At 45.8% G+C, this 23,369-nt stretch overlaps 2 protein-coding genes across 5 annotated transcripts; both read right to left on the bottom strand.

Moving 5' to 3' along the window:
- Positions 1 to 1,135: 1,135 nt before the first annotated feature.
- Positions 1,136 to 12,418, bottom strand: EFEMP2 (EGF-like fibulin extracellular matrix protein 2). 3 transcript variants are annotated; one of them, XM_089482737.1, is made up of 11 exons: positions 12,115 to 12,418; positions 10,185 to 10,276; positions 8,877 to 8,925; positions 7,932 to 8,168; positions 6,930 to 7,052; positions 6,447 to 6,563; positions 5,135 to 5,254; positions 4,420 to 4,539; positions 3,198 to 3,324; positions 2,100 to 2,295; positions 1,136 to 1,338 (listed from the first exon to the last, which is right to left on the bottom strand). In XM_089482737.1, exons 2-11 carry the CDS (start codon positions 10,266 to 10,268, stop codon positions 1,177 to 1,179), a joined length of 1,335 nt encoding a protein of 444 aa, XP_089338863.1. In that variant the 5' UTR covers positions 10,269 to 10,276; positions 12,115 to 12,418; the 3' UTR covers positions 1,136 to 1,176. The 3 variants fall into 3 exon arrangements, with proteins under 3 accessions (XP_089338863.1, XP_089338865.1, XP_089338864.1); XM_089482739.1 differs by lacking the exon at positions 12,115 to 12,418 and adding an exon at positions 11,240 to 11,255; XM_089482738.1 differs by lacking the exon at positions 12,115 to 12,418 and adding an exon at positions 10,395 to 10,456.
- Positions 12,419 to 15,235: 2,817 nt separating this feature from the next.
- FIBP (FGF1 intracellular binding protein) lies at positions 15,236 to 23,106 on the bottom strand. 2 transcript variants are annotated; one of them, XM_089482740.1, is made up of 11 exons: positions 22,863 to 23,106; positions 21,904 to 22,033; positions 20,990 to 21,188; positions 20,172 to 20,298; positions 19,535 to 19,635; positions 18,675 to 18,808; positions 18,165 to 18,273; positions 16,989 to 17,052; positions 16,605 to 16,691; positions 15,772 to 15,869; positions 15,236 to 15,544 (listed from the first exon to the last, which is right to left on the bottom strand). In XM_089482740.1, exons 2-11 carry the CDS (start codon positions 21,986 to 21,988, stop codon positions 15,262 to 15,264), a joined length of 1,287 nt encoding a protein of 428 aa, XP_089338866.1. In that variant the 5' UTR covers positions 21,989 to 22,033; positions 22,863 to 23,106; the 3' UTR covers positions 15,236 to 15,261. The 2 variants fall into 2 exon arrangements, with proteins under 2 accessions (XP_089338866.1, XP_089338867.1); XM_089482741.1 differs by having other exon boundaries at positions 15,454 to 15,650; positions 22,863 to 23,100.
- Positions 23,107 to 23,369: the final 263 nt, after the last annotated feature.

The following is a 23,369-nucleotide window of genomic DNA, read 5'->3' as shown; positions in this document are numbered from 1 at the left end:
CTGCAACGGAGAGAAGAAGAAAAGAGTGTCTCCACACTTGGTCCAAATACATTGTGCCCCAAGATAAAGGTGGGTGCATATAATACACTGGAGAGAAAGCTCAACCTTGCACCTTGCTCCTTGCACCTTTTGGCCCTAAACCCATGAAACATCAATGGCAAAGGATGCTATTGAAGCGTATACAATGGATCCTCTACGTTCGGTGGGGTCTCCCATTCATGGGGTCGCCATAAACCAAAGCCAACTTGAAGCATATACAAGGGATCCTCTGTGTTCACTGGGCTCTCCCATTCATGAGATCGCCATAAACCAAAGCCAACTTGACAACACACTTAAATCTGGACTCCTTATGGGAAGTTGTAGCTTTACGTAACTACTGCTGCCACTATGCGGCAAGATGGAAAAAATAAGCAAGTCCCAGAACTAAAGGACCGGATATGGAAACTATATGAATACATGGAATCGGATGGATGGACTCCATTGTTAAGAAATAATTCAACGGATGGATTGAAAGAAGAACGGGAGCCAGGATTGAATTGTTTAAGCCAAGAATGAGGTCCAACTATTGACTTTAGGTTCGGTTTAATTGGTATACTTAAGATAACACTACATTAGAAATAAGGTGCGTAATATCAAGGTATGAGTTTGCAACTAAGCGATGTATAATCTTTCTTTGACATATTCTTTTTTCCTAAATGTAGAAATTCAAGGCTGGAAAATACAAATTTTCCAAGAAGATGCCAAGAAGATAGGAAGGTTGAGGAAATTAAAGGGGATGTATGAGTAATGCAATTTCTGTTACTGCAAAATGTTGTTGTTTGCTATTTTTTAATCATTGTACAGTTGGCCCTCTGTATCCACAGATTTTTTTATTCACGGATTCAAGCATCGATGGCTTGAAAATATCCCCAAATAATATAAATTCCAATAAGCCAATCTGGATCTTGCCATTTTGTATAAGAGGTACCATTTTACTGTGGCATTGTATGTAATGGGACTTGAGCGTCCGCGGATTTTGTTATCCATGGGGGTCCTGGAACCAAACCCCTGCAGATACCAAGGGCCCACTGTAATACATATGGTGATTAATAAAGTTGGGGCTCCGGACCCTTAGATCCAGCCGCCCTAGACTTACCTGTCCCTTCCTTGCCAGGTAAAGGGGAGGCTTCCGCTTGGCTAGAAGGAGTAGGCTCCCACGAAGACGGTGAGGCGCAAAACGGAGCTGGAGCGGTAGCTCATCAGGGTGTTCATGGTGACCATCTCCAAATCCAGGACAAACTCCCGGGGTCCTGTTACCGGCCGGGCCAAGACCAGCATGGCACTGATGTTGTTGATTTGCTGGGGAGAAAGGGCAAGAAAGAGGCAAAGGGTGACCATGGTTGGAGAAGGTGACCAAGAGGACAGACACTGGACATTGCATTGGGTGTTAGCCTTGTGGTCTCAGGTGAGAAGGTCCTGGGCTCCGCATGGTCCTCAGAAGCCTTGGCTGAGCCCCATCCCAGGTGTCATGCCTCAGAAACCCCCTTCTAAATCTAAACTGAAAATGCATGTGAACAATGGAGATTCAACCCAGATTCATCCTGGGGATTATTTTTATCATCTGAGGGGTTATCCACACTGTGAAAATAATCCAGTATGAATCCAGGTTGAATCTGCATTATTCACACGCATTCTGAATGCACTTAATTTAGTTTTTTTGAGGGGCTGCCAAACCCCCCTCCCCCACTTAATCCGAATAATCTATATTGGGGTTTTCGTTGGTAATATGAATAACTGATACAAATAGACTTGGGATAAAACACTACATGTCTTGAACGTGTTTCCAATGCCTTCACATCATCGACTCCATCTTTATTTGAATGCTTACACATGTGAGCAACTGATCTTGCAGAGATGCGCATCAATGCGGTTGCATAATGTGAATAACAAACCCGGAATGCATGAGTGGGATGGTTGGCATGGTCCTGCTAAAAAAAGGACATCTGAATGACCCCTGAATTGGGCCAAAGAATCAAGGAATTTGCCCGCATGACTCTTAGTCCTGGTTGTCCTTCTCCGCAATGGATTTGTCTCTTTCGCTTGCCAGGAAGAGGACTCACCCGAATGTAAAACTCTCCTTGCTCATTGCCAGAGCGGATCTGGAACGTATTGTATGCGCCGGGATAGACGCTGGTAGCCTGTATCTGGAAAATGTCCGAAGGCACCGTCCGGTCGGCTGTGATGCTCATATATCGGTGGACGATGGACGATGGCTTGTCTCGGCAGAGAGGGTTTGTGGCTGGGCAGAGGCAGCGGCTACAATGGGAATACGTTTGTGGGGATGATGTACGGCAATTGCAAACATGAAGCTTTGCAGTCTACTCACAGGCCTTCCTTTAAAACCCTAGCCTAAATCCAATGGTTTGCCCCAGCTAGAATAGACTCTTTGCACTAGTGGGATCGATGTACAGTATATGCCCTGACTTTCCAAGTTTACTGATCAATAATAATATTGATTAGTTTATATAGTTTTATTATGGATGTTTAAATTGTACTATTATAGTAAACTTATGCAATTGATTTGCTAGAATTCAGCAACTCCCAAATTGTGGTCCTCCGGATGTTTTGGACTTCATCTCCCAGAATTCCTGACCATTGACTAAGATGGCTGAGGCTTCTGGGAGTTGAAGTCCAAAAGACCTGGAGGACCATCTGTGATTGATTCACTAGCGACAAATCACAATTAGATACCATGGTTTGTCGTCTTGGGAACTTCGGCTTGTTTAAACTATGGTTAGCGGCGGCAGCCAAACTTGCAACTGTGACTTATCCTTGGCTTGTTTCCCCATTTAGAATCAGGGACTGACAAAAGGAGCAGGAGAGAAACTGACCAAAAATAGGAAAACATAGTTTATGTAGTCAACTGCTCTGCAGTTAATGGTTTAAGCAGCAAACCATGGTTAGCAGAAATCATGGCTTATTATGATACGCAAACCCAACCCTATGTTGTCTTAGTGAGGTACCAGCACTCTCTGGCAGAGAATGCAAAGGAACTTGTAAAACTACAAATCTCAGGATTATTATTATTATGATTATTAGGATTCCCTAGCATGGATTCCTGCCAATTGGTTGTACCTTTTTCAGGTACGGTGGATCCTACACATCTCTTTCCTCCTCTGTCCCTAACCGCAACCCCAACCCCTTGCGCCTCTACTCACTTTTCGGAGACTTGAATGTACGGTTCCTGACATCGGTTCTTCTCCACGCAGCGGTATTCCCCATGGAAGTTGACGCAGTTCTGGGTTTCGGCGCACTGGTGAGTCCCTGTCTCACATTCATTAATGTCTAGGGTTGCAAATGAGAAGCGGAGAGGTGTAAGGAGAGAGAGTTGGAAGGAATTATAGGAGCCACAGAGTCTAGCCTCATTCCATGCAGGAATACGCAGCTAAAGCACTCCTGAAAAGTGCCCATCCAGTCTCTGTTTTGTTCTTCTTTGGGTGCCTTCAAGTTGTTTCCAACTTATGGTGACCCTAAGGCAAGTCTTTCAATGGCAAGATTTGTCCAGAGGCTGTTTGCCTTTGCCTCCCTCTGAGGCTTAGAGAGTAAGACTTGCCTAAAATCATCCAATGGGTTTCCATGGCCAAGCAAGGATTTGAATGCTGGTCCCCAGCATCCTAGTCCAAAGTTTAAACCACTACGCTATACTGGTTCCAACCATTTTACTATGCTACTATATATAATGAAATGTGAGCCTCTATAGATGTTGGTATCTATGGAGGGACCTAGGACCAAACCCCAGTGGAAACCAAGAGCCCACTCTACTAGTAGTAGTAGTAGTAGTAGTAGTAGTAATGGGTCAATGCATGTACTGTACTTTAACTCTTATTTAAAGGCAAAAGGCAAGAACGTAATCTGTCCTGGAAGCCCCCTTAGTCTCATATCCATCCAGCCTTTTGGGTGGATACAAACAGTTATGCCTGCTGGAATTTTGTAAGTACTTTGGCACTATTTTCCTTTGCTTCATCATTCAGATCAGTGATTTGGACTTCAATGCTCAGAAGCCCCGACCAACTTGGCCAATGGTCAGCAATCCTGGAAGCAGAAGTCCAAAACAGCCAGAGAACCAAAGTTTGGAAACCATTGCTTAAGATCCCCTTAAGTTTTACCCTCGACTTATGCATGGCTCATATCAAAATCCTTAATTCTGGCCTCCAAAACTGCCCTTGAGGTCAATATATAGTCCAGTATATACACTAATTCAATTTCGGTGTTCGCTTTTTGCATGCGTTTAGCTCTCTTGTTCTTTGACTACATTGCAAGCCATTTCGAGTGCCAATTTCGGACATAAGAGGGAATAAAATACAATAATCATAACCATAGTCATCAATGCGTCTCATCAATAACCGGATTCCCAGGCAAAGAAGTGTGTTCCACCATTACCTTGGCAGAGGCGGGTGCTCAGTTGTTGGTATCCTTGAGGGCAAGCACAAGAGAAATGGCCAGGCTCATTGACGCACTGGTATTGGCACAAGTAGGTGGAATAGCTGCACTCATCCACATCTGGGGGCAAAGGAAGAAAACGTTATTTATGGCCCACACATTATTCCCAATGTCCTAAAAGCCCTAAAGATCCCCATCCTCTGCGCAGTTGGCCATCATGAACCATCAAGATTGCGAGAAGTCATGTTCTCAAACTTTGGACCTCTAGATGTTTTGGAATTCAGGTCCCAGAATTCCTGACTATTGGTTAATCTAGGACCTCTGGGAGCTGAGGTCTGAAACACCCAAAGGACCAAAGTTTAGGAATCATTGCCTTAGACCAGTGGTCCCCAAACTGTGCTCTTTAAGGCAACTTTGGACTTCATATCCCAGAATCCCAAGCTATTGGCCAATGTGGCTGAGGCTTCTGGGAGTTGAAGTCCAAAACCCTTTAAAGGGCATAGTTTGAGGACCATTGCATTAGGCCAATCTGTAAGATCCCCTTGACCAACGTAAAAGTATTGGGGTGAGAGGACCATGGACAACTGAGGAACTAACTTGATGGCAGAACTAGGGATCCAGGCCACTGCGATTGCCTGAGTGCGGGCGGGATATAAATTATTATTATTATTATTATTATTATTATTATTATTATTATTATTGAGACTCCACTTACCTTTACAGGTAAAGCCATCGTGGTCCAGCTCATAGCCCTGGTTGCAGCGGCAAATAAAGGTGCCGTAGGTGTTGAAGCAGCGCTGCTCACACGGGGCACCCATCTCACATTCGTTCACATCTGGGGAAGGTTGCAAAGGATACAGCTTAACAACAGTGTGCACCAAATGCAAGTTGTGCGCACTGATATGAGGAAGACCCTTCAGACTGTGATCCCTCCCACCTTAGTTTTTAATGCAACTTTTATTTTATTTTATGCAGATTTGCATGCTGTGTTTTATTTTATCAGAATATTCCGTTTGAAAATATTCTGTTGGCACAAAAGGAGTAGGGAAGTTTTGGTCCTCCAAATGTATTGGTCTAGAACGGTGATGTTCAAACTCTGGCCCTCCGGGTGTTTCGGACTTCAGCTCCCAGAATACCAGACTATTGGCCAAGGTGGCTGGGGCTTCTGGGAGATGAAGTCCAAAACACCTGGAGGGCCAGAGTTTGGACATCGCTGGTCTAGGAGGATACGACGGATAGCCAAAAAGACAAACAAATGGGTCCTAGAACCGATCAAGCTTGAAATCTCCCCGGAAGCCAAGACGATAAAGTTGAGGCTGTCGTACTTTGGTAACGTCATGAGAAGGAATACTGGGGACTTTGTTACACAGGGTTTAAACGGATATTATCCCGTTATAATCACACAATTGTGTTGAAGATTTTCATACACCGTCGTGATTAAACAGGACTTATCCTGGCAATAACCAGCAACAACTAATTCATGGGGAAATTATTTGGCAGGCAAAACGTATCCGTTACATCAGTAGTACCCAGTGTGAAAATACCTCCAACAGCCCTTAGAAGTATTCGAGGGGCACAAAATTTGGAGACAGGTTGTGGGCATCTCTCCAAGGCTCCCTAGCCTCACACAGTTGCTTTCTAACTTGAGAGTGGGCAACCCCAGGAGGTTTTGGAGGGCATTTTCAAGCGCCCAATAACCTCCAAAGGCTGTGCCAAGTCTCCAAAAGCAAAAATGAAAACCAACCCGTAAGTTGGAAATGGCACCAGTAATCATAGGGCACATTTATCCATTCCTCTTCTAACTGGGGGAATGGGAGGGTTAAACTTGGAAAAGTTGGCATGTATGCCAAGCAAGAGTTGTGACCACTTGGCGATGTTGTCCTCCTACCCAACACTGGACCTCAAAGTACAGAGAGGTTAAATGATAAGGAACTGTAACCCTTTGGTGTAAAACGTGGATCATGTATCTGCGCCATCCAAGTGATGCCAGGGAGGAGACTGGCACAACCTCAAACAATCCTTCTTACCCACACAGGAGCGGTTGTTGCTGGCCAGTTGGAAACCAGGTTCACACTGGCAGGAGAAGGAACCAGGAGAGTTGACACAACGGTGCTGACAGTAGCGATAGCGGCATTCATCGATATCTGGAACGGATAAAGGACCGGAGTGGAAATGGTTGTCAAAAGTGTGTTTTTTTATGACCCGCTCATGCCCTCCAACATTTCCCAAGCAACAGGAGAGTGTGGTCAAGACGGCAAAAGTTATTAAGGAGGAAGAACACATGCTGCAACAGTTTGCTTTTGCCTGAGCCTATTAGGAAGGGCAATACTTTGCTGAATTAAATGAATGCAAACTACTTTTGCACCTTGAACCCAGTTTGCAGCAACTGAAGTAAGGACTGAGGACAAAGGAGGAAAGTGAGAGAGAAACCGGGACACTTTAAAAGCAGCTGAAAACGCAGGACAAAGGAGGATCCCTGACTTTGTGCCGGATGTTTGCATCCCACTCACCCACACACTCGGTGCCAATCTTCCGATAGCCATCTGGGCATTGGCAGTGAAAGCCGCCAGGCGTGTTGATGCACTGCTGGCTGGGCTGGCAGTCGTGCAAATCGTATTCACACTCGTCCACATCTGCGTGTGGAAGGAGAACACAAAATCAGAATTTACCTGACTTTGGAATAGTTTCAAGCCGTGGAGAGTTGAATCTGCGGATGAGGAATCCGTGGATACGGAGGGCTGGCTGTACTTAAATACATTTAGGCTGTGCATGATATTGCGATTTAAAGCATTGTTTTAATTTTGCTAGTTGTTTAAGTCACAACGTTACATTCAGTGATATATGGGAATTTCAATTTACGAGTCATGTTATTACAAAAAACATTGCTAAAGATTCTGTATGGCGTGATACAGGTCGCCGCAACAAGTGATGCCAACCCTAGTGATGCCACTGCAACCTGGCATCCTCCCAATGCATTGTACTATAAACCCCATCGTTCTCTGTCAGCCCTTGCTGGGCGAAGTTGTGATTGAGCATGTCAAAAAGGTACCATATATACTCGACTATAAGTTGATCTCATATATAAGTCGAGGGCAAGTTTGGGGGCCAAAATTATGGGTTTTGTAATGACCCATGGATAAGTCGAGGGTAAAACTTAGGCTCATATAATGAAGGATGTAAAGGATGAAGTACAAGCCCTCTCCACATACTGATCTACAGATTAACACAGCTATATCTTTGAATGCCAGAAAGGCGTCAAGTTGGAGATGCTGTTAGCATAAGCAAAGATGAGGCTCCGTCACCCGGCGGTGGCATTTCCCTGTAACACCTGCAACAACATACGCTTGCATTTTGAAAGGTGAGGCCAAGAAGGTACTCCACTGGGTGATGCCAACCTTAGTGATGCCATGATCTTAAAATAAGCCTCCCTCCCACATGCATTGTCCCCCCGGCACAAAGAACGACACCTCCATCACCGAGGTGCCCTTTCATGCCCCATGGCACCTACTCACCCAAGCAGGAACCGTGTCGGTCTGGCTCATAGCCCTGGGGGCACGTGTTCTGTAAGGGGATGGCATGAGGCGGCCTGGGGGGCCTGGGTCGGGGTGGGCTGGGGGGAGACGCTCTTTCCGCGTTCACATCATTGATCACCGAAGCCGAGCGAGGGAGGCAGAGGTACCCCCCGTAATGGTTGATGCACTTCATCTCTCCTTTGCAGGCATGGGGAATGGTCTCACATTCGTTGATATCTGGTACCAAGCAGGGGCAGAAGAACACCAAGTCAGCAAGTGGCTGGGTGCTTTGGAAGCATGGGTGCTTGTGTGTGTGTACGCACATGTGCTTAGCATGCAGTTGGATGCAAAATGCAATACAAAATGCAATACAAAGTTGTGAAGTCAAAGGCTTTAATGGCTGGAATCTATAGATTTTTTGTGGGTTTTTCGAGCTGTGGGGCCATGTTCTAGAAGAGTTGTTTCCTGACGTTTCGCCAGCATCTGTGGCTTTGGCATCTGCAGAGAATGCTGGCATGGAAGAGAGTGGGATATATATACTTCCATGCCAGCATTCTCTGCAGATGCCAAAATTCACAGGTGGAAAAAATGCAGTCAGAAAGATATGCAATTGCAGGGGGACAGAGATTAAACACTGTTGTTGCTATGTGCCTTCAAGTCGTTTCCAACTTATGGCAACCCCATTGCAGGCTTTTCATGGCAAGATTTGTTCAGAGGAGGTTTGCCATGGCCTTCCCCTGAGGCTGAGAGAGTGTGACTTCTTGCCCAAAGTCACCCAATGGGTTTCATGTCTGATCAAAGAATTGAACCCTGGTCTCCAGAGTTTGGTAGACCAATGCACAAACCACTCTGCTATGCTGGCTCACATACACACACACATATAGAGAGAGAATTTAGGGTGGCAAAGGGTCCCCCAATGTAGGCGTTTTTATGGATTTGCCTTACCTTTGCAATGCTGGCTTTCAGCATCCCATTGGTAGCCGTCAGTGCACTCCTAGGAAAGAGAGACAAATGCAAAAGGAGATCAACTTTGCAAGACCTCGGTTTCTCAGATACATTTACAGTCCGTTGAGGCTTATTTCTAAACAGGAACGGAAAAGTAATCTCCCCTGGAGGCTGAGAAATGCTCTTTTGCACATGCTCAGAGGTATCCTCTTTGTGGTCACTTTACGCATTATACCTCTTTTTTAAACCTTTTCCTTCCTGGTGCATGATCACAATGGCTAATGTTCTTGAATTCAAAGATATAGCAGTGTTAGTCTGTAAATGGTCACGAAGCGCATCTTTTTACTTCCGGGATTTCAGTGCCGATGCATTTCCGATATCACTTCATTTGCACAATCATTCGCACAACAACTCGCCATTTCCGCTTCATTTGCCGGATGCTTTAAATGCACTTCAATCTCTCTTTAACGCCGAAATCAGCCCCGGTGTGATAAACTCTGACCCCAAATCCAAAGCTTAAACTTCTGCGCATCACTGGTTTTCCAGCTCAGCCGCATACCACCCCAGTTGAAGATGACTCTTGGCAGCATATTTTAGGATGCAACCAGGAGAAGCGTGTGTGTATGTGATTCTGTCCTGACTCAAAACATCCATCATGGATGATGGGGAGCGCAGTCATAGAATCCTAGAGTTGGAAGAGACCGCAAGGGCCATCCAGTCCAACCCCTTTATTCTGCCATGCAGGAACTCTCAGTCAAAGCATCACCGACAGATGGCCATCCAGCCTCTGTTTAAAGACCTCCAAGGAAGGAGATTCCATCACCCTCCAAGGGAATGAGTTCCACTTTCACATAGCTTTTACTATTAGGATGTTCTTCCTAATGCTGAGCTAGAATCTATCTTTCTTGTAGCTTGGGTCCTGTTCTCTGGAGGAGCAGAAAACAAGCTTGCTCCCTCCTCAATATGGCATCCCTTCAAATACCTAAACAGGGCTCTCATATCACCTCTTAACCTTCTCTTCTCCAGGCTAAACATCCCCAGCTCCCTAAGTCTTTCCATATAGGGCTTCATGGTTTCCAGACCCTTCACCATTTTGGTCGCCCGCCTCTGGACACGCTCCGGCTTCTCAACATCCTACCTGAATCATGGACACATTATTATTCCAGATGGGGCCTGACCAAAGCAGAACTGAGTGGCACTATGACTTCCCTTGATCTAGACACTATACTGTACTTCTATTGGTGCAGCCTAGAATCGCATTGGCCTTGTTAGCTGCCGCATTGCAGTGTTGGCTCATGTTCCACTTACCGTATATGAGTCAGGCTCCTCTGGTTCTTGGGAAACCGCAGCTCTCAGAAGCGTTGCCAGAAGGAGACATGAAATGGGCTTCATTGTTCTACCTGGGGAGGAAAAAAAGGGAGGCAAATTAGAGTTTAGGGGTCTCTGGGGTACACCTAGCCATTCCTTGTTCACATTGGACCCAAAGACACAAACCCAGGTGGATGACATTTCCCTTACCTCTCCCCACACTATTGACACTGAAACCTCTGAGTGCGGACGGAGTACACTTTGCCTCCGAGAACCCAAAACCAAGGAGTGTGGTGCCACAATGTATTCTATTTTATAAGGTGGACGTCCCATCATCCCCTAAGCGCCACCATTGATTTCGCACCAAGAATCAGGAAAGATATACTCAAGGTCCAGCTCCCAAAGGTCTTGCACTTTGCAGGAACCTACGGCTTTTGCATGATTATATGAATGGAGCCTGTGTTAAGAGTAAAAGCAAAGTTATATCCAGCCACTGCTAAATATAGCCCTTGTTTGGACTAATGTGGATATATATATATATATATATATATATATATATATATATATATATAACATACAGCCAGCCACAGAGTTTATCCTTCCTTAACCCCATCATCAAATACGTCCCAAGGTTCAAAGTTGTCGTCAATGGGGAAAAATAAAACCAGCCGACGACGAGGCAAAAGCCATTTAGTCGGGGCAGAAATGGCAAAACAGCTCAGTCTTTATTTAATGTACAGATTTTTTTATCAAATTTACTTATTATTTTTACAGCATTTTACTTATTATTTATTTTTAGCCCACATTTCTCCAGAATTGCAACTTTTAATGCAATGCAAATTGAAAAATGCAAAAACCAAAATTTGCATTGGAAGAATACATATGGGATGCGGAGCTACCTGATTTGGGGGTCTATTTAATTTATAGGAAAGATGATATTCTATTGTTCCCATTTTGTATATTCCAAATTACAAAGCCCTGTAGGACGGCACCAGGGCAGTTAAAGCGGTGCTAAACTGCAATATCTTTGCTATGTAGATGCACCCTAGTCATACCTTTTTTTGCCCTTTGGGGAATAAGGAAAGGAGGACAAATAAGAAGCGGTGTCTACGCTGCAGAATTAATGCAGTTTGCAAAGCATGTCAATGCGGTTTGCAAAGCATGGCAATGCGGTTTGCAAAGCATGTCAATGCAGTTTGCAAAGCAAGTTTGTTTCTTGGAGCCTCTGAAGCTCCTTCCCAAACGTTTCCCAAGAAACACGGGCTTTCCCGCAGAACTCGAACATGGTTTAGAGATTCATGGACTTGTGAAGCAAGAGAGGCCTCAATGCACATTTTCTAAAAAGCACCCACAGAGAGACAGAGAGAGAATGCAAGCCTTTGCAAAGAAAGAAAAACAGAACGAAAAACTCAGAGCATTCCAGGTGTCCGGAAAAAGCTGAGGTCCCTAAATTATGCCCAGCTTGAAAAGTTTCACTTGGTTGGAAGTCACAAAGATCATCATCATCATCATCATCATCATCATCTTTATAGGTATCCCAGTCCCACTCTTTCCCCAGAACTTGGGACTCTGAGCATTAAAAGAACAGTGCAATCGAAACCAGAGAAAAGTGGTATGTTAAAATGGTATTAAATGACTATGACCTTTCTCTTCTCCAGGCTAAACTTGACCCATCGGAGGTGGGCATCCGCCGACTCCCATCCCACCCGAAATGCAAGAACAATGGCAAAATAGCTAAAATAGAACGAAATGACGATACGATTAAGAGAAACGGCTTATATACGTTTCTATGTGACCGCGCCATCGCACATGTTGGGAAGCCTGCGGTGCTTCCCTTGCTCCACTGTGGCTTAGGCCTTAGCTTTCTCCTGCCCTTCCTTGGCGCGCATTCCCCAAACCGACAAGGACCGCACCGGCCCACGTCACTCACCGCCGCGATGCCAGGCGCTTGGCACCCGCAGGCACCCCTCTGGCCAAATCTTCCGGTGGCGTAGGCGCTTTCGAAACAATCCCCCCAAGTTCTGGCTGGGCACGCAAAGCGGCCTCTCGGACTCCCTGGGAACAAGAAGTGCGCTTCTGGCTCCTTCCCTGCTCTTGCAGCAAGCAAACACCCCCCGTGCTGAATTCCTGGACCCCCGCCAAGCAGCCGGCAGCCTTGCCAAAGGATTCCACCCAACATCTGGTTCCACTTAGCTCCCAGCAAACACTCTTTCCTGGCCAGCTGTTCCCGGCCGTCGCTCCGCCACCCCCAGCCATGCGCACGGCAACTGGCTTTTAACCCGACATGTGCTGCACAACTGCACAACATGAAATGAAATGAAAGGAGTGCGGCTTCAAACATACCCAGACACAGACACGCACTTATTTATTTCTATCTACTATCTTTTTAGTCCTATCTATCCGCTACCCAAAAGTGCAGCTTCAGATATACCCAGAGAGACATGCACTTTATTTCCATCTACTATCTCTCTCTTTATTTCCATCTCTCTATCTATCCTCTATCCAAGAGTGCGCTTTGGACATATCCAGATAGACAACTTATTTCTAACTAACATCTCTCTATTTCTGCTTCTCTATCTTCTCTCTAAGAGTGTGGTTTCAGACATACCCAGAAAGACAGACACTTTATTTTTATCTCTCTATCAATTAGTATCTATCTATCTATCTATCTATCTATCTATCTATCTATCTATCTATCTATCTATCTATCTATCTACTTACCTACCTACCTACCTACCTACCTACCTATCCATCCCTATCAGAAATGATTTGAAGGCAAAAACAATTGCTATCTCTTCCTATCTCTCTCTCTCTTTCTGTTATCCCTATCCACCTATCTATCCCTATATTTTTGCCTATCTGAAGGCAACAACAATCTCTCTCTCTCTCTCTTTCTATCTATCCCTGCCTGTCTGTCTGTCTGTCCATCTATCCCTATCAGATATGACTTGAAGGCAACAACAATTGTTATATCTATATCCATCCATCCACCCATCCATATTTTTGCCTATCTATCTGAAGGCAACAACAATCTTTCTCTATTTCTATCACTGTCTGTGTATCTATCCCTGTCCGTTCGTCCATCCATCCCTATCAGAAATGATTTGAAGACAACAATTGCTATATCTATATCTTTCTATCGATTGATCTATCCATCCTTATCTATCCATCCATCTATCTCTATTGGAAATGACTTGAAGACAAGAAAAACCATCTCCAGCTCTACCTATCTCTCTATCCCTATCCAGACCTATTGGAAATGAAGGCAACAATAACAATCTATATATCACTACTAACCTGCCTATCCATCTCTCCCTTTCTATAAGTCTCAGACATGGAGGACCGACTATACTTAACTTACTAACAGATCAAGGATCTTGGCCACCAATAATGAGAAGGAAAAACTGTCCCATCTTGGATCATTCTTTCCCACCCATCTACACTGAACTCTCCAGCCCTCTTCCCCAACTAAAGATGCTGGGATTCGAACCCGGAATCTTCTATGCGCAAAGCAGGCGATCGGCCACTGAGCAACGCCTTTCCTCTTCCTGAGAATGAGCATGAAACCAGGAGTCCCACTTTCCCTCTGCTACACGGTGCTCCTTGCAGCCCCAAACCAGGTGTGCGGAGAGTCATGTCTGGCTGCAGGGATGTGGCAAAGGAATGAAGCGCATGAGACAAAGCAGCCCCAGGGAACGATTAACCTATGGAAAACATCCATGCGCTGTCTCATCCATCAGGACAGGTGTGCAGAGGAAGGAGACGCACTACTAGGAAATGGTGTGCCAAGAGTTGGGGTGCAGGCGGAATATAAGGAGCTGAGGCCACCTGGAACAAAGAAACGCAGCATGCGCAGGCCTTTGAGGCATGAGGCTCGGGTTCCAGTCCTGCCAGAAAAGAGGCTGGAATCTGAAAAGGCTCCCGATGCAAGTTCTGGATGCTATGAAACACATGGAAGCAGGTCCTTTGAGCAACCGTGACAGTGTTCACCTATGGAAAAATGGAGTGCTGAAAAGCAAATTATACACAGATTTTTAAAAGGGGTTCAAATTTGTTATGCTACTTCTTATTGGGGCTGTTGCTCGTTCGTCATTGATTTAGTTCATTTATTAAAAACTACTGTGACACCATCGACTCTTTTTCAAACTCATTGTGAGTTGCAGCATTGGTCTTTAGCAGAAATAGGTTTAACAACATTGAATAAATAAAACCAATCCAGGGGAGGATAGAAGAGCAAAGGAAGGAAGGGAGATGTCAGCAGCAGAACGTGTCATTTGAGGCTCTGGCTTTATTCATTTGTTATATGTCTATCCTAACATGGGAGCACTGCTCCATCCTCAATATGGCATCCCTTCAAATACTTAAACAGGGCGATCATATCACCTCTTAACCTTCTCTTCTCCAGGCTAAACATCCCCAGCTCCCTGAGTCGTTCCTCATAGGGCATGCTTTCCAGACCCTTCACCATTTTGGTTGCCCTCCTTGGGACACATGGCTCCAGTTTCTCAACATCCTTCTTGAATGTTGGTGCCCAGAAATGGACACAATATTCCAGGTGAGGTCTGACCAAAGCACAATACTGTGGTCCCATTACTTCCCTTAAAGTAGATGCTACACTTCTATTGACGCAGCCTTAGAATTGCATTGGCTTTTTTAGCTGCTCCATAACACCGTCGACTCATGTTCAACTTGCGGTCTAGGCTTCCCAAATCTCAATCCACTACACCACTTGAAAAGCAGCAATAGTTTTAGGAGGTGGTTTGTATTACATTAAAGCACATTAGGCCAACCCTTCTGTTGGTGCATTGGTTGAGCCCTCTTGCATCCTATTGAAGAGAGGTCTGGGCTCCTGCCTGAAAGTCTTGTCTGGATGGCAACACATTGCCCTTGAAATCTATGGCGAAGAAGACAAAAACCTGTTCTTCAAGGACTCTAATCCTCTCTCAAACCCTGCTCAAACTGGCAGCATCGAGGAAAGACCAGTATTGTGTGTGACTGATGCATGTGCGCCCAAGTGTGCTAACCTTCACAAAGACAGCCAACCTCAAGGCTTCCGACAAGTGCACTTTTATTATGGCTAGGCCTTGTCTCTAGATAAAGGGACAAAAATGGGAAAGCAAGGCCTGGACCGAAAGGGCAGCAAATGCTTTGAAAGGTCTTTTCTGTAGTACAATCCTTGCAATTCCACAACAATGCGCCACGCCAGCAGCAGGATCCTGGGAATTGTTGTCCCCTCAAAAGTAACTTCTGCTGCACGGATAGCAGTCAGTGAGAATGAACTGTATAATCCTCCTGTTGCTGGTGAAGGTTGGGATGTTGTTGTGCCACAAAGTGATCCCACTTCAAAGAGAAATAGTATCCTGAAGAATAAATAAAGCAGATGGAAAAGACAGGGCTCAGTCGTGGTACATCTTCAGAAGGCAGGCTTTGAGTGTCCCCATGTACCTCTCCCAGAGGACTTGATGCCTGCAAAGGGAGCAAAAGAACATGCATCGTTTTAATAAAACGACACACTGAAAATAATTTAAAACAGCCACCCCCATTTCTTTTGCGTATTGTCTCTGTGGCGGCTGGGGTCCACACAAACCTGAATGCGTCCAGTGTGTGAGCACAAGCTGTGTACTGAGTCAGAAAGAGGCGCACGTCGTTCGGGCTCCACTTGTCCGACCGAAAGGGCTCCACAAACTGCCAAAGAAATAAAAAAAGTAAATACCAAAGCAGAAGTGAAGCAAGGCACCCCAAAAGTCAAGCAAAAGCCAAGGGGGTGAGGATGTCTCCAATGGGCTGCATGGCTAGTTTTGAAGGACCCAAAGTGATGGGTCCAGAACAACAGCAGCTCTTATCATTAAGAAATTCTTCCTCACATTTAAGTGGAATCTCTTTCTGTAGCTTGAATCCATTGCTCCGAGTCCTAGTCTCCCGCGCAGCAGAAAACAAGCTTGCTCCCTCCTCAACATGACATTCCTTCCAATATTTAAACAGGGCTATCATATCTTAACCTTCTCTTCTCCAGGCTAAACATACCCAGCTCCCTGAGGATGGAGCAAGCTTGTTTTCTGCTGCTCCAGAGAATAGGACACAGAGCAATGGATGCAAACTACAGGAAAAGAGAGTCCCCCTCAAGAATAGGAAGACCTAATGTAATGAAGAGCTGTTGGACAGTGGAAGACGCTGCCTTGGAGAGTGGTGGAGTCTCCTTCTTTGGAGGTTTTTAAACAGAGGCTGGATGGCCATCTGTCAATGGGGATGCTTTGATTGAGAGTTCCTGCATGGCAGAATGGGGCTGGACCGGATGGCCCTTGGGGTCTCTTCCAACTCTATGGTTCTTTGCTGCAGCGTCACCATCATCTTTATGCCCTGATGATATTCAGGAAGCCCAGTCCTCATCTGGAGTTGGTGTGATGATGGCAAATGGCCTACCTTCTCCACCAGGTCCACGAAGAAATCCCGGACATCTTTGCTGTGGGTGAGCTTCGAAGCAATGTTGATCAGAGACCGAGAAAGGTTCTGAAAACGGAGAGGGGAAGGTGGGTCAGAGAAGGGATACCATTCCTTTCTTTCGACCCTCCATCCCTTCATCCCAGCAACACCCAACCTGAGGGCTGTTAGACCAAGGATAATTTTCCAGAAGCACAATGGCACCCTCTGATGGCCAACACAGAAGCGGCAAGTTTGCCAACGCATTTTTGGCACACCGCGCCTCGAGGTGAGCCATCCAGAGGTCCAGAGGTCAGAGGGGCTTCAAGAAAAGCAAAGGGAGGGATAGCACGGCTTTACGATTCAGGAATGTTTCCAGGGGCACACCTTAAAGTTGGCTTCCATCTCGTTGTAGACAGAGATCTTTCCCCGCAGCGATGTACACACCAGGCTGGGCAAGGAAGAGATAAGAGAGAAGGAGTTAGAAAGAGATGTCTCTGCCCCAAAGCATTTTCCTTTAAACATAGCTAGGAGGTACATCCATGAACTGGAGTGGAGAACCCATGGCCTTCCTAATGCTGTTGGATTCCAACTCCTATCAGCCCCAGAAAACATGGCCAAGGGCCAGTGACGATAGGAGCTGCAGCCTAATATCTGGAAGGCCTCTGCTTTAATAGATATAAAAAGGAAGAACAGATTTGAGGATTTGCAGGTAATACTCCCAGTACCATAATTGTGCCTTTTCCCAGATGTTTGAGATTATTTTGGGGAAGGGAGCCGGAGGTGTGCAGGTCTTGGCCTTCAGGTACCTTTGAGCTCCAGCAGCTATTGATTTTGAAATTCACTTTATAGGGGAGCACTTGATGCACTGCAATGGAAAATGAACCATTACGCTCACAGACCACTACCAATCTAATGTCCAAGGCTGGGAACCAGATCAGAAATGAACATTATCTGCTTGGCACACAAGGGCTAGGATGAGATACCTCAGCCTGAACTAGAAATTGCAGGCACCTCGATTCACATTATGTTGAAAAGCAAGCCACTAGCTCTCATGGGCGTCCCACTATTAACCAGTATGGAGTCATAGTCATTGGGAGATCTAGGTTCTAGTCCTCATGGGGCTGAGAAATTCAGTGGGCTGCCTTGGGGGGCCATCACTCTCTCTCACTCCACCTGAATCCCTTTTGAGGATCAAGTCGGTGGGAAAGGATGCTACATATTCCACTTTTGCTCAGCGGAAGAAAGGCAGGGTATAAAATATGGGGTGAGAAAATCTGCAAGCTCTGATCCACAATCTGAGCTCCTTTGGCTTCCTTTTCTCCAACCTCACACTCCACTCTTTCTTTTAACACCAACCAAGGACTGGGGAAAGTGCAAAAACACATAAACATTTCATCTGCTAGACTTATTCCTCTTCTTTTCTTGATTTCAATCCAGGAAGGGTGGCTTCAAGAAGGCGGGTGCATACAGAATCAGCTCCCAGACTATACTCATCTCTCCCAGAGGTGAAATCTACAGAATCTCAGCCATCAGAAATACCTTTGCATGCATCCAAAATACCTTTTGTGCAGATCTAGCAAGTCCTTGTCTGTAAGCAGGATTTTTAACTCTTTCAGGCCTTGCAAAAACTCTTTATCGAGGTCGACGTCCATATCGTCCACGTTGGTATCTGCCAAGGAAAGACAAAAGTGTTCCTTTCCATAAGGAAGGCTTTCTTACTGTCTGCTTCCACACTTTGGAAGTCCCTCCTGAAGACAGCTAGGCTGCTTGGCATCCTGATCTCTTTCCACCAGCAGCCCAGAATTCAACATCCCCGCAGCCAAATGCAAATATCCCTCTGCAAACACAACACCCTCTTCCCCATTAAAAGCTCCATTTGGCACAACATATTAAAAAATGAATGCTTCCCTAAATCAAAAGGGATTTGCGTACTGGTGAGTGGGGCTAACAACTTGGGAGCAACTACGGAGAAGACCCTTTCTTGTGTCCTCACAAAATGTGCCTGTGATAGTGGTGCACTAAGTAAAACCCAATGGCTAGAAACGTACTATGGAGGGCAACAAAACTTACCCACTGCTCCCAAAGTCCAGTTCTGGATCATCTGCTCAGCGCAGTAAGCAAAATCTTCGAAGGTCAGGTACTGCAGCTTCTTCTTCCCCGTCTCAAAGCGGCTGTTGGCGAAGAATACGATGGCTGCGTAATCCCTGCAAAAGATGGCAGGAATTTAATGAATGAATATCCCACCTTCCTCCTTAAGTAGAAAAGCTGGAAAGGCACTAGGGCTGCATCTACACGGTAGAAATAATGCGGTTTGACACCACTTCAGGTGCCATAGCTCCATTTTATGGAATCCTGGGATGTGTAGCTTTACCAGGCTTTTTGCTTTCTCTGCCAAAGATTGCTTGGTGACTCACAAAACGACAAACTACAGCTATTTCCACTGACACAAGTTCTTGCCACCTGGACCAGGACAGGTAGGGAATGATGGGAGCTGTAGTCCAAAATAGTTGGAGGAACAGATCTTGTTCACCTTTGCACCACATCATAGTTTATGTTAGCTCTGGCTTGTTGCTGTACCCATAAATCCCTCCACCGCTCACCAGACAAACCATTGTTTGTTTTCTCCATCCCTGGTTTGTTTCTCTCCTGCCTTTTGGTCGGCTCTTGTTTCAGACAGAGAAACAAACCAGAGGTAAGCCATGATATTCAGTCCAAATATTACAATAAGACATGTTTTAAACAAGCCACAATGCATAAGACAGCAACAAACCTCTAATTGTGGTTCTTAGCAAACGAATGGACTTTTGTGTTCTTTTGTGTTGACAAGGTCTGGCCACAACAAGCCAGAATTCAAACAAATCGCCCAACATGCCTTTACGAGAGATAATCTTTAATATGAGATAAACGTAAGATAGCTTAAGATGGCAAACCTGGCTAGTCGGTCTGAGAGCAAGAAGTGTTGCTGGATGTTTTCCACCAGCGACCCTCGGAGCTCTTCCACAGCCTTGAAGACCCGCTTGAAGTTGTCAAACTGGAACACAACAGAAACAGTCTGAGCTGTTCTAGTCAGTCCATCTCTCCTACAGGGAACTCAGTTTCACTGATAAGGAAGTTAGGATCTCTGATAACACCCCAAAATGTCCATTTCTTTTGGAGACAAAAGGAGTCCATCCATCCATCCCTCTATTTATATCCCACCTTTCTCCCAGGACTTCATCACACCAGCTATGCTGCCACGGCTGCGCTAGTTTAAGAATGGAAGCACACCAGTTTGGCATCCTTTCTTATCACACATTTCTTATCGCACAATCCATGCACAGTCCGTTGAGCGAGATGGGACAGTTGCAGGGTACTTCCCAGTCATTCAAGAGAGTCAGTTCTGAAGCTGATCCATGGATTCAACCACCCACAGCTTGAAAACAGTTTTAAATATATATACATTCCAAAAACCAAACCTTGATTTTGCCATTTGATATAAGGGACACTATGTCATTGCGTTTAATGGAACGTGAGAATCCATGGATCTTGGCATCCACGGAGGATCCAGATACTCAGGGCCCACTGTACCTGCCGACGGCAACTCTTGAGCGTCACCCCAGTCTTGACACTGATATCATCCAGATCTTTCTTGGTGCCTTTGGAGAGTTTCTTCCCCAGCACTTCTCGCACAAAGGCCTCGTCGAAGGCGTAGTACCTGCAGCCAAGAAGAACCACATGGTTAGGGTTAGGGTCAGGCAGGAAGAACCACACAGTCTCACCATAACTGAAGGCAAGACTCTGGTGACTCTTCGCACTTGGCAGTCTTGGAGACCAGTTCGCTTACTGGCCAAGCCTTCATATAGCGAACTCAGAGGAAGAAATGTAGATAAAAATCAGCACTCTCTATGGAAGGGGAATGGATTCCTCCTCTCAACAACCCAGAATCCACCTTCTAAAGGGGACATGCACCAACTTAAATTTGTCAAACCTCAACTTCCAGAATCCCCAGTCAGCTTGGCCAATAGACGGGGACTCTGGGAGCCGAGTGCAAGATATCTGGAGGACCAAGGATCAAGAATAAATGCAATGGGAACAATTCTATAGTATAATATATTGTCACCCAGGAGCCAGTGTTGGACTACACTTCTGAAGACCAACTTGGCCATGGAAACCCACTGGGTGACTTTGGGCAAGACACTCTCACTCAGCTACAGAAGTTGGCCTTTGCCTTCCTCTGAGGCTGAGAGAGTGTGACATGCCCAAAGTCACCCAGTGGGTTTGTATTGCCAACTGGGGATTCAAACAGCATTCTCCAGAATTGTAACTCAACGTCCAATCCACTGGTTGAATTGTAGTCCAACCTCTTTTCCCACCTTGGACCCCTTTTCTCGGCCACCTCGCCCTACCTCTCAATCAGCATTGTTTGGCGATAGGGAGGGATCTGGAAGAGCAACTGGTTCAGCAGTTTGGGAGGCGAGTGCAAGAGGCGCTCCAGCATGTAGAAGGTGCGGTAGTGGTCCATGGTGTCGCTCTGGAGCACGTCCACCGTGGCCCCCGGCTGCTCCAGGATCCCGCTGCGCAAGCGGAGTGACACAGCGTCGTTCACTAAGGGAAAGCAAAAGCTAAAAGTCACATTCATGGAACAAACTCCCTCGAAGTGTAGTGGAGTCTCCCTTAGAGGTCTTTAAACAGAGGCTGGATGGCCATCTGTCAGGGATGCTTTGACTGAGATTTCCTGCATGGCAGAATGGGGTTGGACTGGATAGCCCTTGCGGTATCTTCCAACTCTATGATTCTATGAAAGCCTAACACCAAGACTGGCATTACTCAAACCGCTATGCCACGCTGGCTCTTTTCAAGATGGCATTAGGAAGAACCTCTTGGCAGTAAGAGTTGTTCGAGAGCATGGTGGAGTCACCTTCTTTGGAGGTGTTTAAACAGAGCTTGGATGGCTATCTGTCAGGAGTGCTTTGAATGTGTATTCCTGCATGGCAGGAGGCGGATGGATGGGATGTGGTCTCTTCCAAGTCTAGGATTCTCCGATTCTAAGAGGTGCTGGGTTACAACTCAACCATCAACCCCAAGAAGGACGGCCATGGCCAGAGAATTCAAAGATATAGCTGCCGAGTCAGTATGCAGAGAGATCTTGAGGCACCTTTGGGACTCACTGAAAGAAAGAAGTTGGCAGCAGGAGCTTTCCTAGGCTTCACCTGAGGAAGTAGACTGCTGCCAACTTCTATGGTCAGCGGAGGCTGACCCCACTCTCAGCCGAAAGGAAGCCAAGGTGGGCCCCATCTATCTACCTGTTGCCCCTTCTCACCTGAGTAGCCGTCCAGCCAGAGTTGGTAGACCTCCTCGTCGATGAGGGTGGTGTTCCCCACAAAGATGTCCAGGTTGCTGGTCATGGCGCCTCAGGGCTCCCTAAGTGCCTCCGAAAACTGGACAAAGAGCTGCAGAGATAACAAAGGAAGGCAAGGTTTGCATCACGCACATTGCCCAGTCTAAGGCCAGGGCTTCTGGCTTAAGCTGTCCATCTCTCCAGTTGCCATCAGCAAGGCAGGGATGATGGGAAGTGTAGTCCAACTGCATTTGCAAGGATGCAGAAACCCTGTTGTTGTCGTTTCCTATGCTTTATTTATATAGCGCTTTAAATGTTATTATTGTTAAAATATAATTTATTATTATGATATATTTTAATATAATAAAACTATTAACAACAACAACAACAACAACACATACAAATAATAAATAAAAATTAATAAAAATAAATAAATAATAAATAATAAAATAGTTTATTTAAATATATTATGAAATATAATATATTAAAATATAACAATTATTATTATTAATTATTACTTGCCCTACAGACTATATCCACAGACATGTCTCTGTCCGAACTACAACACAATGAACTACAGTTCCCAGGATTCCATACCATGGAGCTATGGCAGTTAAAGTGGATCATTTCTGGAGTCTGGATTCAGCCTTTCTCCTCCAGTGGCTCAAATGCTATGGAATCCTGGGAACTGTAGTTCCTGTGAGACATTGAGCCTTCTCTGTCACAGAGCTATAGGGCCACAATGGACTACAAATCCCAGCATCCCCATAGCATGGAGCCAAGGGGGTTAAAGCGATATCAAACCGGGTTATTTCTGCAGTGTGGATGGAGGGGGAGGTTTCCCAATGGGTTTCTATGGCCCACTGAGCCTCCAGGGCCCTTCAAAGCCCCTTCCTCAGAAGACCATCCACTCTTTAATGGGGTTTTGCTCCAAGCCTTACCTTTCCTTCCAAACTGGAGGCTTTCTTCGCCCTTTCTGTCAACAAACAGCAGCCACTGCTTCGGATAGGGCTTTTTCACATGACCCTAACACCATCATCCTCATCCGGGTCTTAGAGCTGCGCATGCGCACCGCTTGCAACCTTAACGCTGAATGAGAGGCCACGCCCCTCAGGGATAGGCAGTCAATGACAGCGGAGTAAAGGCCAGATGACGAGAAAGAGGACACGCCCCCAGGAATAGACAGCCAATGAGAGCGTAGGAATGGCCAGGTAAAGGGAAATAGACCACGCCCCTCAGGAAAGGCCAGGTGAATGTAAATAGACCACGCCTCTCAGGAATAGGCAACCAATGAGAGCGTAGGATTGTCCAGGTGAAGGCAAACAGACCACGCCCCTCAGGAATAAGTAGCCAATGATAGCGGAGGAAAAGCCGGGTGAAGGTAAATAGAACACGCCACTAGGAATGGGCAACCAATGAGACCGTAGGAAGGGCCAGGTGAAGGGAAA

Source organism: Sceloporus occidentalis, unplaced genomic scaffold (genome assembly GCF_023333645.1).
Source record: "Sceloporus occidentalis isolate IW3139 unplaced genomic scaffold, rSceOcc1.0.p SCAF_20, whole genome shotgun sequence".
NCBI classification, from domain to species: domain Eukaryota; kingdom Metazoa; phylum Chordata; class Lepidosauria; order Squamata; family Phrynosomatidae; genus Sceloporus; species Sceloporus occidentalis.
This window is presented reverse-complemented; position numbering and strand designations above follow the sequence as displayed.

What these genes read in the sequence shown, in the direction of transcription:
- EFEMP2 (XM_089482737.1), bottom strand. Translation starts at nt 10,268, where the DNA reads ATGAAGCCCATTTCATGTCTCCTTCTGGCAACGCTTCTGAGAGCTGCG. An exon ending in GATTGGCACCGAGTGTGTGG is followed by an intron (nt 6,564 to 6,929) that starts GTGAGTGGGATG and finishes TATCCGTTCCAG; the next exon opens with ATATCGATGAATGCCGCTAT. An exon ending in GAGCACCCGCCTCTGCCAAG is followed by an intron (nt 3,325 to 4,419) that starts GTAATGGTGGAA and finishes TTGCAACCCTAG; the next exon opens with ACATTAATGAATGTGAGACA.
- FIBP (XM_089482740.1), bottom strand. Translation starts at nt 21,988, where the DNA reads ATGACCAGCAACCTGGACATCTTTGTGGGGAACACCACCCTCATCGAC. An exon ending in CAAACAATGCTGATTGAGAG is followed by an intron (nt 20,299 to 20,989) that starts GTAGGGCGAGGT and finishes TCTTGGCTGCAG; the next exon opens with GTACTACGCCTTCGACGAGG. An exon ending in TCAAGAGTTGCCGTCGGCAG is followed by an intron (nt 19,636 to 20,171) that starts GTACAGTGGGCC and finishes GTTGTGTTCCAG; the next exon opens with TTTGACAACTTCAAGCGGGT.